We start from the raw sequence: 14,713 nt of genomic DNA on the forward strand, positions 1-14,713 counted from the left end.
TATAGCAACGTTCAGGTTAAAGAAAAAATGAACTACAGTACTCTCTGAATGATCAATATTCATTAAGAGTATTTTAAAATACCTTCTTTCTTAATCTTGCAAATTCTTCCCTGATATTGATAAAGTAAATCTTTAAAATGTTGACAAATTTTGAAAATTTTTGACAACAATTTTCTTATAAAATAGTATTTACTTTATTTACTGTTACAGTTATGTGTTAGGTTTTCCACAGCTTAACATTTACTTTACAGCAGTCTTCAAAAGGAGAACAGAGCGGAAGAACTCCTAAAATGCAGTACTCGGTAAGAGACAAGACTGTTAATAATCATCTCCAACATCATGACCTGACATTAGAAGTTTAAACAGGTGGCAGGTGGCACCAGGTGGCAGCAATACCACAGGAGACACTCTTCCTCTTTTTTATGCATTACTCTTATGAATTGCTCATGCATTTCATGCATGACTCCATGCTCTGCTTTTTACCTGGATGGCCCTTGATGCACTTCTGTCTCCTCCTGATAAAGGTGTTTATCACCCACCCCTAGCTCCTGAAACTGCCTGGTGTAGCGCAACATCACTGAGTATATAGTACATGCTGTTTGGATCAAACCGTGTGTGACGCTGTTTAAGCTTAGCACAGGATATACCAAGAAACGCGTTTCAGGTGATGTTTTTCTACACTGATTATATGATTAAGGGACACTATTATCAGTGCTTGCTTTCTTGATCTTTGACATGTTACTCTGTATCAGAATCAGAAATACTTTATTAAGCCTGAAGGAAATCATGGGTTACAGCAGGCAGCATGCTGGTTGGCACTTGCGCACTCACAAAGGAACGCTCCGACCAAACACACGATGTCTGACCTCCATCTTCGAGATAAGTGTTCAAAGGCGTTTGGAATCCAGGATGGGGGACATGGGATGGGGACGAAGAGTCTAAACAGAGTCTGTTATCAGGGAGAGAGTTTTTTGTTCCGTGCTGCGTTCGATGAGCACATTTTGAGAATTCACGACTTGTCCCATTGTTTCAATCATCGCAGGCAGCCTTGTGGGGTTTTGAACAGCTGTTTCCGCCTTCTTCAATTTCCAATAAGCCAGGGCCAAGCCAGCTCCGATCAGCAAAAACCCCGTTATCATGGTTCCGAAAAGGTAGATGTCTTCAATGTCCTCGATCGACAGTCCTGCCAGGCACACGACCCTCTAGTTTTTCCACCCGTCTATCATGTATCCGGCAGGGAACGTCCCTCCAGGACAATCGGGCTCCCCCCGAGCCCAGGCTTGATCAAATCCATAATTCCTCTTTTAGGTTTTGGAGAACAGACTGTGAGAGTCGCATGTTGAGGATTCCTGTTGTAATCATCCTAACCAATTTCCAATTGTACAAGGGCGATGAATTAGGTGCCCAGTTTCGCTTTCCTGGAGCTGACAATATTTTCTATATGGGGTATCCTACAACTTTTTTCAGTCTGGGACAAGGGAACTGAGGTTGATATCAGTTTGTGTCTCCAAATCCTCATCACAAGCCTCTTTGTAGTGTCCCAGGCTGAACAGTTATAACACTACTCCAGGCAGAGCACAGATTCCTCCATCTAGTTTTTGTGGTTAGCGTGTGGGTTCAAGGCCAAGCCTCGGAAGGGGTGATTTGGGAGTATGGGGTATTCAGTCCACTGTTACAGACAGTCTGGTTCTTATAGAGCTGCAGACAAACACTATATACTGGAATACAGATACTTTCAAAAATCTGGATTTATTTTCATGTATTGCCATCTTTAGAAAAATGACAAGATGCGAGTTCAGGTTTCACTTCCTTGATAACTTATAAGTCTCAACATTTCTTGACAATTATGGTTTAACGTATTCCTATCTGCGTATATGTAAAGCAGTAACATTAGAGTAATTCCTTTTCTTCAAAAAAAACTAATATTCATTATTCAGTTACATTTTTTGTTTCTGTGTAACTGTCAATTAATTTTTTTAAATGGTCAAGACTAGCTTCAAACCAGTTAAAGCTCTGAAGCTTGTTTTGGTTAAAGCAAACTAAAAGACCATGATGTGGTCTGGCATCATGGTCTTGGCTGGTTAGTCATGTTCTAATGCTTTTTCACAGTGTGTCAGTCTATGTTTACAATGAAATTTTCAGTGGAAATTTAAACCAGCAGCTTCAAATTGCTCAGTCATGACATCTTTTAAAAAAAAAACCCAAAACATTAGCCATGAATCACTTCCTCCTCTGACCTCTGAACCACAGCTCTGCTAAGAATGTGTGAAATTTTCAGCTCACTTGGTTAAGCACACTTCAACCTGGTAGGGCTGCACGTTGAATGGTCCTCTTACAGCATAGAGCTATTTGTGGACGAGTGCGACACGATGTGGATTACACTTTTTCTCTTCAAAATCATCTGTTTTTCTATGTCCCAAGCTGTTGGTGAGTAATCTTATGATGTAATTGCTGGTATGTTTACAGTTGTTTGCTTATGAGATGAGTAACACTAACTGTAAACAGCCCCTTAAAACACTTCTCTACTACCAGGTGGCAACAACAGTTTCAAAACGCAGAAGCCACTAAGTAAGTACTGACCAAACAGCCGAACATCTTGCCTTTCATTTGTCTCTGAATTCAGACTTCAAAACTGTATCAACTTCAAATCTTGTATGACTGTTATTTTCTGATTCCTTCACTTTCTGTTTGCTTCACTTTGGCAGGGTGTGAAGATGTCCTGCTTCACTGTACACAAAGTAGTCTTTTTTGGACACGGTAATTTAAATGATGGACATCTAAACACTCCTGTTTTGGATAAGTTGCATTGTTGTACTACATGAATGAATTAATGTGGACACTATTTGCTGTGGATAAATGCTGGATTTGACTTAACGTGACTGTCAAAAAGAGAAACACAGATATACATAATAAATTTTGTTTATGGAATCAGACATTAAACCTATTGAAATTAAGATGAACAACATGTTCATATCTAGATTGTCATCATTTATGTGTTTTGAAATATCTGCCTCAGCTAAAGGCTACGTCCACACTAATACGTTTTCGTTTGAAAATGCATCGTTTTCTCTCTGTTTTGGCCTCCCGTCCACACTGAGACGGCGTTTCTGCTGATGGAAAACGCAGCGTTTTCAAAAAGTTCTTGAAAATGCATATATTTGAAAACGGTGCTTTCACGTCGCAGTGTGGACAGCAAAAACGCAGACTTTCTAAACGATGACACATGTTAGTCATATGATGCAGTCATGTGACCAATTAAACTAAGATAGCGGCGGGCATTATAGAGCAGTTGTTTTCTATTGCTCTCAATTTTGACAGCCTTATTAAAGATTAATATCAGTTTGTACATGCTCCAGAGATCTTATTTAATTCTCACTCGCTTTTGCATCTTTGTACTTTTGTGTTACTCGCAGCAACAACTCCACCTCATTGTTAGTCCATTTAAAAAACTCGGTGCTTTTCCTCAACATTTTGCCGCGACATTTCAAAGAGCCTGAAACTAAATAAACGGCAGACAGAAGTGAGGCAGGTCGAATCTTCTTGTTTCACGCATGCTCAGTACTGGAACGTAAGCGTTTTCGGCCGTTACAATGTGGACGCGCAACTCTGTGAAAACGACTGAAAACGCTAGTGTGGACGCGAAGCATTTTCAGACAAAAATGCCGTTTTCAAATCTATCCGGGCTAGTGTGGACGTAGCCAAAGAGTACTCCTGAGAGTGTTAGTGCCTTTCAGAGTCATAAATGATGCTATCCAACTGCCTGTTAGGGTACCTGGGTGGTCGACCCACTGTTTGTCCAGCAATAAAGCAAAGTTTGAGTTTACTTCCGCCTCTTTGAGTCTGCATATTGGGTCCCCAAATCTGCCTGCCACACACAGCCACCATGACACTGACTTTTACTAAAAACTGACAGTGTCATTTGGTGTCAGTGCGCGGCTTAAATCACCAGACTGTCATGCAGGAAAATGGGGTTTGTGTGCTTTTAGAGAACTTCATGGGGTTTTTTTTTTTCTTGAACTTTTGGAATTCGGAACATGTTCCATTAAACAATGTGTTCGATCAACTTAGTAGATCCATGTTTATGTTTATCATATATACACTACTAGTCTGTTTACTTTTTACATTGTACATACATATTGAAGATATCAAATACCCAATTTCCTTGCGGGCCAACCTTCGGGATCAATAAAGTTTATTGAATTGAATTGAATTGAAATATATAAAGCAAGATATATGGAATTAATGCAGCAAAGAACAAAATGACAAAATGACTCTAAATATGTCTTATATTTTAAATTCCTCAAAGTAGCCACCCTTTGCTTTGTTGACAGCGCTGCAAACCCTTGGCCTTCTGTTAATGATCTTAATGATGTAGTCACCTGAAATGGTTTTCACTTCACAGGTGTGCTTTGTCAGGGTTCATTTGTGGAATTTCTTGCCTTCTTAGTTGGGATGGGACCATCAGTTGTGTTATGCAGAAGTCAGGTTGGTACACAGCTGACACCCTGTTTCACAACATATGTTAGAATTCGTATGATGGCAAGAAACAAACAGCTAAAAGAAACAGCAGTCCATCATTGTTTTAAGAACTGAAGGTCAGTCAGTCCGGGAAATTGCTAAAACTGAATGTGTCCAAGTGCAGTCGTGAAAACCATGGAGTGCTGCCATGAAATTGAGGACTGCCACAGGTAACGAAGACCAAGAGTTACCTCTGCTGCTGAGGATAAATTCATCCAGTCACCAACCTCAGAAATTAACAGCACCTCTGATTAGAGCCCAGATAAATGCCACACAGAGTTCCAGTAGCAGACACATCTCTACATCAACTGTTCAGAGGAAACCACGACTAAGGAAAAGCAACAAGCAGAAGAGATTTGTTTGGGCCAAGAAACGCAAGGAATGGACAGTAGACCAGTGTAAATCTGTGCTTTGGTCTGATGAGTCCAAATTTGAGATCTTTGGTTCCACCTGTTGTGACTTTGTGCAATGCAGAAAAGATGAACAGATGGTATTTGCACGCATGGTTCTCACCATGAAGCATAAAAGAAGAGATGTAATGGTGTGGGGGTGCTTTGCTGGTGACACAGTTGGGGATTTATTCAAAACTGAAGGAACACTGAATCAGCATAGCTACCACAGCATCCTGCAGTTGGACCATCATTTATTTTTCAACTTGACTTGACAAAACACACCTCCAGGCTGACCAAGAATGAAAGTGATGGAGTGCTGCGCCAGATGACCTGGCCTCCACAGTCACCTGATCTAAACCCAGTCGAGATGTTTTAGGATGAGATGGACCGCAGAGGTAAAGCAAAAGGGCCAACAAGTGCTCAGCATCTCTGGGAACTCTTTCAAGTCTGTTGGAAAACCATTTCAGGTGACGACCTCATGAAGCTCAGTGAGAGAATGCCAAGAGTGTGCAAAGCAGTAATCAAAGCGTGGCTATTTTTAAGAATGTAAAATATAAAACATGTATTGACTTTTTTCACACTTTTTTGTTTTCTACATAATGCCATGTGTGCTCATTTATAGTTTTGATGCCTTCAGTGAGAATCTGCAACATAAATAGTCGTGAAAATTAAAACAAACGAGTAAATGTGAAGGTGTGTCCCAACTTTTGACTGGTAGTGTTTATCAATATTTGCAGGTAATATATTATCTGATTATTGTAATGGAAACGTCACCTTCAGTATATATTCATAGATTTAGTTGTGCGATTTGTTTCAGATCAGTGAATACTTATATAGTGAGTATATCTTTGCAGGTGTTATGAGGAAAGAACTGCAGCCTGTGAACTCAAAAGACGTATATTCGGCTTCAGTCGTCAAACCGTGAACTCATCACTAGAGGTGAGCACATTTTTGGGGGGTGAGTTTGTTGTTTTTATAATATCTTTTCTTGAAAGATCTATAAATACCTGAGACAAGGAACAAGGTGCAAGCAAAGGTAACTTTTATAAATTATAACCTGTGTTATATATATTTGTATTGATATACTGTAGAGGATGTATGCATTCAGATCTTTTTTTCATGCTCTTGTTTGTGCTTTTCAGGGTGATATGAACCCTACATTTCACCACAGAGTTCACATCCCATCCTCAGCTTTCAAAGGAGCTGCCACCACAGTGATGGCTTCTGTTATCAACAGCACTTATTTTAAGGTAAGTAGAACCTTAAGAGAGAACCTTAGTCCCATCATACAGTAAGAAGACATAATTTAAGTATTGTCTTTCATAGAAACATTTTGCATCAACTTTTTTTTTCCAAAAATTTTTGTTTATTTACTTTATATCCTCTGTCCCTTGAAGTGGAGATCAGGTCTTGTTTGATTGCAGAATGATATGATGGCTGAGCGAGGCAGAGAGGATTTTACTCAGAGCTGTAGAAGTTTATTTATAGCTGTCAGAGGGTGATGTGGAAGAAAGCCAGACGTTAGAGACACAAAGGTGAAAGTTCAGATGGAGGATGGCAGCTTTTGAAAAGCCTGAGCAGGGGCAAAATGACGACATCCAAAAGTCCATTATGGCTTTGCAAGCTAGGGCGCTAAAGTTGTAGGATTTGGATTCTCAACAGGACACTGCCCTGCAAAACGAATCATCTTTCCATGGCATCCTTGTTGCATTCTCTCTAAGAGTCCTCACTTTTCAGAGGGCTTTATTATTTTCTCACGCATCAGTAGGAATGGAAACTTATAAGAATTTAGCAATGCTGATTCCATTATCAATAATTTTTACCCACTCGATTGCTTATTGATGCTCATTAGGTTCTCGTGGGCTTTGCTTTGAGAGTCACCACCAGCTCCAAGCAGCATGTCAAAGACATGCAAATGAATTGCATGCTGTGAGCTATTTCCCCTCTTTGTTGTTATCAGAATTGGGGTCTTTTAAAAAGTAATGTATTACACATTGCACAGGATACTTTTCTTCAAAGTAACGCAGTACGCTACTTAGTTACATCTAGGGCAACATAATTCGTTATACTACTCCTTACATTACTTTTGCCTTTCTCTGTAAAATGGCCCAAAATTCACTCTTTCATAATTACCATTTCATAATATAAACCTACAGCCTACAGTCCCACACACAACAAAAATCCAATTTTCAACACTAACATTACTGTCATGTGTCTGCCTCATTGCAGCTGAGTCCTCCTCAGAAAAGTAGATTCCAATTCCACCGCAGAGAAGGCACTGTGCTTGAAGGATTAGTCCTCGCGGTGAAGGCAGTTAACATGACAGAAAATGGTGAAATCATCAGAAATCTCTTACAACCCATCATGTTATTCTTCAAACACAACAAAAAGGTAAAAATACAAACATAGTTGGGCTAACATCATATTTAGAAAATGGAATAACCTGTTTCCCTCTTATTTTGATTTAGTCTTCACAGATTACAGATGGAACTTGTGTATTTTGGCAGGAATCAGACAATGGAACAGGTGCTGTTATCGATGTCATTGTTCGGTATTTTTATTTCTAAGTAAAAAGGTGACGCACACTTACTTGCTCTGATTTTTTTTCCTGTGTAGGTTACTGGAGTGTTAAAGGCTGCAAAACCAATAAAACTGAAGATGAATTTATTTGCAGCTGCGACCATCTCAGCTTCTTTGCTGTTCTTGTGGTAATATAATTTAACAGAAAATGATCAAACTTTGGTCATAAAAAAATATTTTTGCCTTATTATTGTTTAGCAGCTGTAACTCGGCACAGCATATCAATTAGGAGACAAAATGCCATGTGTATGGCATTTGAGGGGTGACATATTTTGTATAATTAAATATACCAGAATAAATGAGATGAATAGATTTTTTAATGCCAGCATGAGCTAACTAGTGCATTACATATAGATTGTATAAAAGCAGGATGTAACCTGATATGTCACTCGTTAGTTTTGGAATCAGCATTTAGAAGCCTCAGTGTTAGCCGCCTTGTGGAAGAGAGGACAGCGGATGTTAGGAATCTTCATCAATAATCTGTATTGGTACATTGTACAGATACAGATATCTGCTTTTGAGGACTTACGAAACAACAATAAAATACTGGAATACTTGTATTCTCTCACTAAAACTGAAGTACAAATTGTTTGACTGGGTTGTGTCACACCACATAGTATTTGTTAAATACCGTAATATCACTAATCTAAAGGTTAGCTGACAGTATTTAGCCAGAGCTGTTTATGCTAGCAAACATGTTACTCAAAGCTGGCGCATGCCTGACTTTGAGCCTCTCGTTATAACTACAATTATAACTCTATTACAATTGTAATAAATAGGATGAAATTATCTATAGAACCTCAAAACTATTTTTGTACTAAGCTGTAAACTTGATTGTTAATATCATTATGGCAATTTTAACCTTAGTAATTAACTTGCTTTTGGAGGAACTGCAGTGTTTAGCATGTCTACACCAGCTTCTTGGTCACACTGGTAATTCCCTTATTTTTACATACGTACATATTGTCTTACGTTTCAGAACCCTGAGATATCAGTCACAAACGTGGAAGCGGAGAAGCTAAGCTACATCACTTACATTGGATCAGCACTTTCAGTCGTCTTCACATTCATCAGCCTGATTGTCTTCATTTGGTTACAGTGAGTGTCCTCATGTCCCGTGATGTGTCATATTTAAATATTGTAGAATATCTCTTTAGTTTAGCAGACGAGACATTTTTTTCATCCTTTCATCAAGGACCTAAAGTAATGTGTTCATACGAAGTGAATTACTGCCATCTCATTTCATAGAAAAATGAAATTTTGTTTTGATTTTTACTATGTTGTGAAAGATTAGACATTAGTTATTAAGCATCACAAAACTAACTTGTCCCACACACTTAAGATGACATTCAATGTGAAAGATTTCGCATCAAGCATTTCATTCTGAGTGGCAAAAACCCAGGTCACACAAATAGCCAGGAAGCCCACCACAGTGTTTGGTGGCTAAGTAGATGGCTTGCCTGTTTCTGAGAACACTACTATGTTATGTTGCTAGGTTACAGCGCCTCTCACCACATGTTGCTTCATAGGACCTCAGTTGTTGCTCCAATTTTTGAAACTTTTTAAAAATAATGTTTGAACTTCCCTGCATGAATGCTTTTTTGCAAAACCTAGTTAGTTTATAAACCTAAAGAAATGCCTGGGTTTTTGCCATTTGCAGAGAGTAGGTTTTAGTTCCTTATAAATAAATTATTGTTCTCTCTTCTATAGTTTGACTTGTTGTCTGTGACACTGCACCCTGCTGATAGTAAACCACTTCTAAGCCCCAGTCTAGTTTCAACACACCTATATGTCAGTATTGCGCAGCAGCTATAGCTATAGCAGATACTTTCGCTTTAGTTCATTGTAAATTTACATTGAACTTTGGCCACATCTCAATTTACCTTAAAGTATTTTACGGGGTTGGAAAGCTTTGAAACACTGTGTATCCTGACACCTATGTCAGTTGTTGTGAAAATGTTTATATTTAATGGCTCTTGCATGTGACGGTGCCAAAATGACATGGTTACCAAATCTGCTCCAAACTTCACGTTTGATAAGAGTCCAAGTGTGGAGACGTCTGTATGTCTGTTGGTCACAGATGAACGAACTACTGCATAGGCATAGAAACAAGAAATTGGGTACTTAAGTTGTAAACATCATTCAATGTTCATGAGATGTACAGGAAATTTTCATTGTGGGTTCTACACAGGACAAGCAACTCCTTCATGAAACTACCATGAAGAAATGTGTAAGGTATTCATGTGACAACAGGAAATAGCTTGACAGTAGCAACAGTTGGCCTCAGCTGTAGCACACTTTGACAAAGTGTGAAGACCCTATCATCACTGCTGCCAGCTTCAGTTTTTTGTCTTTTATTGTTTAATCCACAGGACCACGAGCCTCACTTACACATAGACAAGACATTTTATCTTGTATATTTAGTCTTATAGCCATTATAAACAAACAACAAGCTTATAATCTCTATTGGTGTAAAGTATGGAAAAGCATGGAAAGTATGAACAGATATTGAAACTGATTTTAAAATTAAACATCTAAAAATGCCAGATTATGTCTAGTGTCTGCAAAACTGGTGATAAATAAATAATCGTGTTTCTCTTGTAGTCGGCGGTGTCCTGAGAAGGCCACAGGTCTGCACATGCAACTTACAGGGGCAATGTTCTGCCTCCACCTCAGCTTCCTGCTGTGCAGTTTCTGGGAATGGCTGAGGAAAAATGAGGACAGCTCAATTTGCCTGGTTCTTGGTCTCTTTCTACATTGGTCTCTGCTGGCCACCTTGACCTGGAGTGCTCTGGAGGGGTTTCAAATCTACCTTTTGCTCATTCGGGTCTTTAACATCTATATCAGGAGATACCTGCTCAAACTCTGCCTGGTTGGATGGGGTTAGTGAAGTTTTGTTGGGACATTGTTTCTGTCAAATATGGCAAAAAAAAAAAGAAAAACACTAATGAAGCAATAGTTCCAAGACAAGACTGAGGGCAATTAATATAGGCAAGGTAATTAATGATTTGAAAACAGGAGAGTAACAAGACAGCTGAATCTAATCTAACTTCTATCGTTATCCTTCTATCAGAAATGAGAAACTACCTAAACGGAAATACTGAGCACAAGTTGGGGGTGAAACTCATAACAGCTGAGACCTGACAATAAAGAACACTAAGAAACCAAAAAACTGACAAATAACCTTAAAAACAAGTAGAATTATACAAAGAAAAATTCAGAAACAAGAGTATCCTGAGCTCTCTTTGGCTGTTGTTTGAATTGGTCACCTTTAAATTAAGAAAAAGTTATAGTGGGACATTTTCACACGTTATCTACTAAAGCTGCTGAATATTATTGACTTTTTTCAGTCTGTGGTTTCCATTGTGTTGCAAATCACTTCCTCTCTCAGTTCAGCTTCTAGTCAACTGAACAAACTGACAAAGTCTGGCAGTTTAGAGATAAGAGGAATATGTAGATGGGGCTCAATCTCAAAATTTCTCAAGGTTGGTGATTTGTGTAGACTCATATTATTGTTTTTTGTTTGTTTGTATTTTTTTCATGTAGAGCAATTTCTTTTTGAATAAATTAAATTAAGAGAAGCCACATTCCAGTGTTTGCGTTTTACACGTACACACACAGACACTGGCAAGGTTCTTACACTGAAGCCCAGAACTTGGTCATAATCTAACATTCTCCGTATATCTTTTATTTTATGTTTGAGAAACTGCAGTGGATATTGCAAATTTAAAAAAAAAAATGTTACATTTGATCTTATCTTGGTCTTTGTATCTAATGATTCAATTAAAGGTAATTGATCATTCCCTTGTCCAGGTTTTCCCACATTGGTCGCAACAATTTGTGGGATTTCAGGTGTTTATGGCAAGTACACGCTACAACTAAGGGAAACCAAAAATGGCAATTCAACAGCACAAATGTAAGAAACTCAGTGGTTTTGATTTTAAATATGTAATTAGCATGGTATTTTGACTATGCACAGATACATGCTGTTATGTTAAAGGAGCTCACTGTATTTTTTTATTTTATCTTTTATAATGGGCAGGTGCTGGATTAGCAGCGACTTCCAATCAAAGCGTCCTCTAGTCAGCTACATCACTACTGTGGCCTTTCCTTTGTTGGTGGTCCTGTTCAATGCCTGCATGCTGGGGCTGGTTGTGTGTAAGATGCGGAAATTAAGAAGTGATGATAAGAAGATTAGCTTTGTAAGCAGCAGTGACTGGAAGGAGATAAACAAAGAGAAAAGAAAGAGGTTATGGAGGGACTGTGTCACAGTGCTGGGCCTCAGCTGTGTGCTGGGGTTACCTTGGGGGTTAGCCAGCACTACATACGTTTCACTCGCTGGGATCTACATATTCACCATTTTGAACTCCCTTCAAGGTTATTATGTGAATGATTCTTATATCAAATATGCACTGGACTTTGATCACTTGCAAGAAGAATTAACACTCGTTTTTCTTCTCTTCTCAGGTGTATTTATATTTCTTTGGTCTGTGGGTTTGGCCCGGAAGTCTTGATCGGCCTATGTTTCATTAGTCAGAGACTCTTCAAAAAGTGTTGAACACCAGTTTCAGCAGCCAATAGCCAATAACAGCCAAGATGTATTATCTATGATGTATATTAGGTGTTGACTGTTGAATGAGTTTTTGGGTTTTTGTTGCTGTTTTGTTTCTTCTTTTATATGCAAATGTATGTTTTCAAAAAATGCATCTATGATTCTTATGGTTGTATTATTTTTAGTAGAGAAGGCAAAGATTCTCAACAATTTACTGATTCATAAAAGACAATTCATGTATTATGACTTAGGTAAGTTACTGTAGATGGAAACTTTTGTGCTTTCATAAAAACATTTGGTTTCACTGCAGGTCAGTCTCTCAGTGAACTATACACTTTCAGATATTTTTGTCTGGCTTTCTCACTATGAGTCAAGTAGGGAAACTATGATTAAAATATTTTAATGCACAGCATCAGTTCTACACACTTAAATGGTCTAAATGATAATTTCTGGAAACTATCATAAGGTTTAAAGTTTCATGTTAGTTTCTTGAGCTAAAATTGCACCTAACCTTTTGCTTTAGTGGTTTAGGTACAAAGATTGCTGTCAGTCCTTCTGTTTTAATCAACAGTACATCCTGAAACACAAGCCAGCCTATCACAGAGCCCACATACCCTCTCAGCAGCTGACTCAATGTGTATTAGTCACCTATAATTGAGGAGACTATGCAGACACGCCATGACTTTTTGCTACTGTACAGATGATTGTGAAGCATGAATGTTGCAACATAGCTCAGTGGTTAGTACTGTTACTGATGGAGTGTTTAACATGAAAAAATACTTTTATTGCTTTGGACTGAACTAACTTTTCAGTGAAATGGGGCTGCAGACATCATCTGATGTTACCTGACAGGAATTGAAACTGAGTATTGAACTATGAAACTCAATAACAGAGTCGCTCTAGAGTGACCCCTTGTGCACAATAATTGCAGCCTTTTACTCATAGGCTGGTTGATTTACAACAGCACATAATGTGACAGATCCTCCAAAACACATGCAACCAGAGTAGCATTTAATTCAATTAAGCTGTAGTTATACATCCAGTTCATAAGAACATTATTCTCAAGGCACCTTACATAATAAGACAAAGACCCCAGGAAGGAAAACCACAACCATATGGTGATCCTTTATAAGCAGCACTTGGCCATAAAGGAAACAGACAGGAACAGATCTTCAACAGAAGCCATCTGCTTTTGTGGTTCCAGGTGAGGGGAAATAGAGGATAAATAAGAAGAGCACACAGAGATAAGGAGGGCACAAATTATGAGAAGAAGGCAACATTTTGTGGTAAGCAGTAGTGCCGTAAAACACATCAAGAGTGAAAAGAGTTTAACAGAGAAGAATTCTTTTGTGCATCATGGGAAGTCCCATCACATCTGTCAAACAACTCACGGTTACAGCTGTTCAAAACACCACGAGGCTGGCTGACATGATTGTGATGGGCAAGCCGTGAGTACTCAGACTGTGTTTACTGAACGCAATATGGATGAGATCTTGTAGATGCTCATGGCTCTGCAACGGGGAATTGATACAGGGAGTGCAGAATTATTAGGCAAATGAGTATTTTGTCCACATCATCCTCTTCATGCATGTTGTCTTACTCCAAGCTGTATAGGCTCGAAAGCCTACTACCAATTAAGCATATTAGGTGATGTGCATCTCTGTAATGAGAAGGGGTGTGGTCTAACGACATCAACACCCTATATCAGGTGTGCATAATTATTAGGCAACGTCCTTTCCTTTGGCAAAATGGGTCAAAAGAAGGACTTGACAGGCTCAGAAAAGTCTAAAATAGTGAGATATCTTGCAGAGGGATGCAGCAGTCTCAAAATTGCAAAGCTTCTGAAGCGTGATCATCGAACAATCAAGCGTTTCATTCAAAATAGTCAACAGGGTCGCAAGAAGCGTGTGGAAAAACCAAGGCACAAAATAACTGCCCATGAACTGAGAAAAGTCAAGCGTGCAGCTGCCAAGATGCCACTTGCCACCAGTTTGGCCATATTTCAGAGCTGCAACATCACTGGAGTGCCCAAAAGCACAAGGTGTGCAATACTCAGAGACATGGCCAAGGTAAGAAAGGCTGAAAGACGACCACCACTGAACAAGACACACAAGCTGAAACGTCAAGACTGGGCCAAGAAATATCTCAAGACTGGTTTTTCTAAGGTTTTATGGACTGATGAAATGAGAGTGAGTCTTGATGGGCCAGATGGACGGGCCCGTGGCTGGATTGGTAAAGGGCAGAGAGCTCCAGTCCGACTCAGACGCCAGCAAGGTGGAGGTGGAGTACTGGTTTGGGCTGGTATCATCAAAGATGAGCTTGTGGGGCCTTTTCGGGTTGAGGATGGAGTCAAGCTCAACTCCCAGTCCTACTGCCAGTTTCTGGAAGACACCTTCTTCAAGCAGTGGTACAGGAAGAAGTTTGCATCCTTCAAGAAAAACATGATTTCCATGCAGGACAATGCTCCATCACACGCGTCCAAGTACTCCACAGCGTGGCTGGCAAGAAAGGGTATAAAAGAAGAAAAACTAATGACATGGCCTCCTTGTTCACCTGATCTGAACCCCATTGAGAACCTGTGGTCCATCATCAAATGTGAGATTTACAAGGAGGGGAAACAGGACACCTCTCTGAACAGTGTCTGGGAGGCTGTGGTTGCTGCTGCACGCAA

At 39.3% G+C, this 14,713-nt stretch overlaps 1 protein-coding gene across 5 annotated transcripts in view; it reads left to right on the plus strand.

Annotated features, from left to right (window-relative positions):
- Nucleotides 1-14,713, plus strand: part of LOC120721050 (adhesion G protein-coupled receptor G3-like) — a 40,450-nt gene that overhangs the window by 12,071 nt on the left and 13,666 nt on the right. For 2 of the 5 annotated variants that reach the window (XM_040011056.1, XM_040011058.1), the window contains exon 1: nt 2,308-2,427. The exons of 1 other annotated variant lie outside the window; for it this stretch is intronic. In XM_040011056.1, coding sequence (XP_039866990.1) covers nt 2,370-2,427 — 58 coding nt within the window. In that variant the 5' untranslated portion in view covers nt 2,308-2,369. Of the gene's footprint in view, nt 1-1,983; nt 2,428-2,532; nt 2,569-2,705; nt 2,758-5,764; nt 5,850-6,052; nt 6,161-7,139; nt 7,302-7,378; nt 7,437-7,526; nt 7,619-8,469; nt 8,589-10,094; nt 10,373-11,303; nt 11,407-11,532; nt 11,868-11,957; nt 13,659-14,713 lie in introns of those variants that run through there. 2 more of the 5 variants (XM_040011060.1, XM_040011061.1) reach the window with 2 other exon arrangements.

The sequence above is a fragment of the Simochromis diagramma genome, unplaced genomic scaffold (assembly GCF_900408965.1).
Source record: "Simochromis diagramma unplaced genomic scaffold, fSimDia1.1 OVJJ01000603.1, whole genome shotgun sequence".
Classification (NCBI taxonomy): domain Eukaryota; kingdom Metazoa; phylum Chordata; class Actinopteri; order Cichliformes; family Cichlidae; genus Simochromis; species Simochromis diagramma.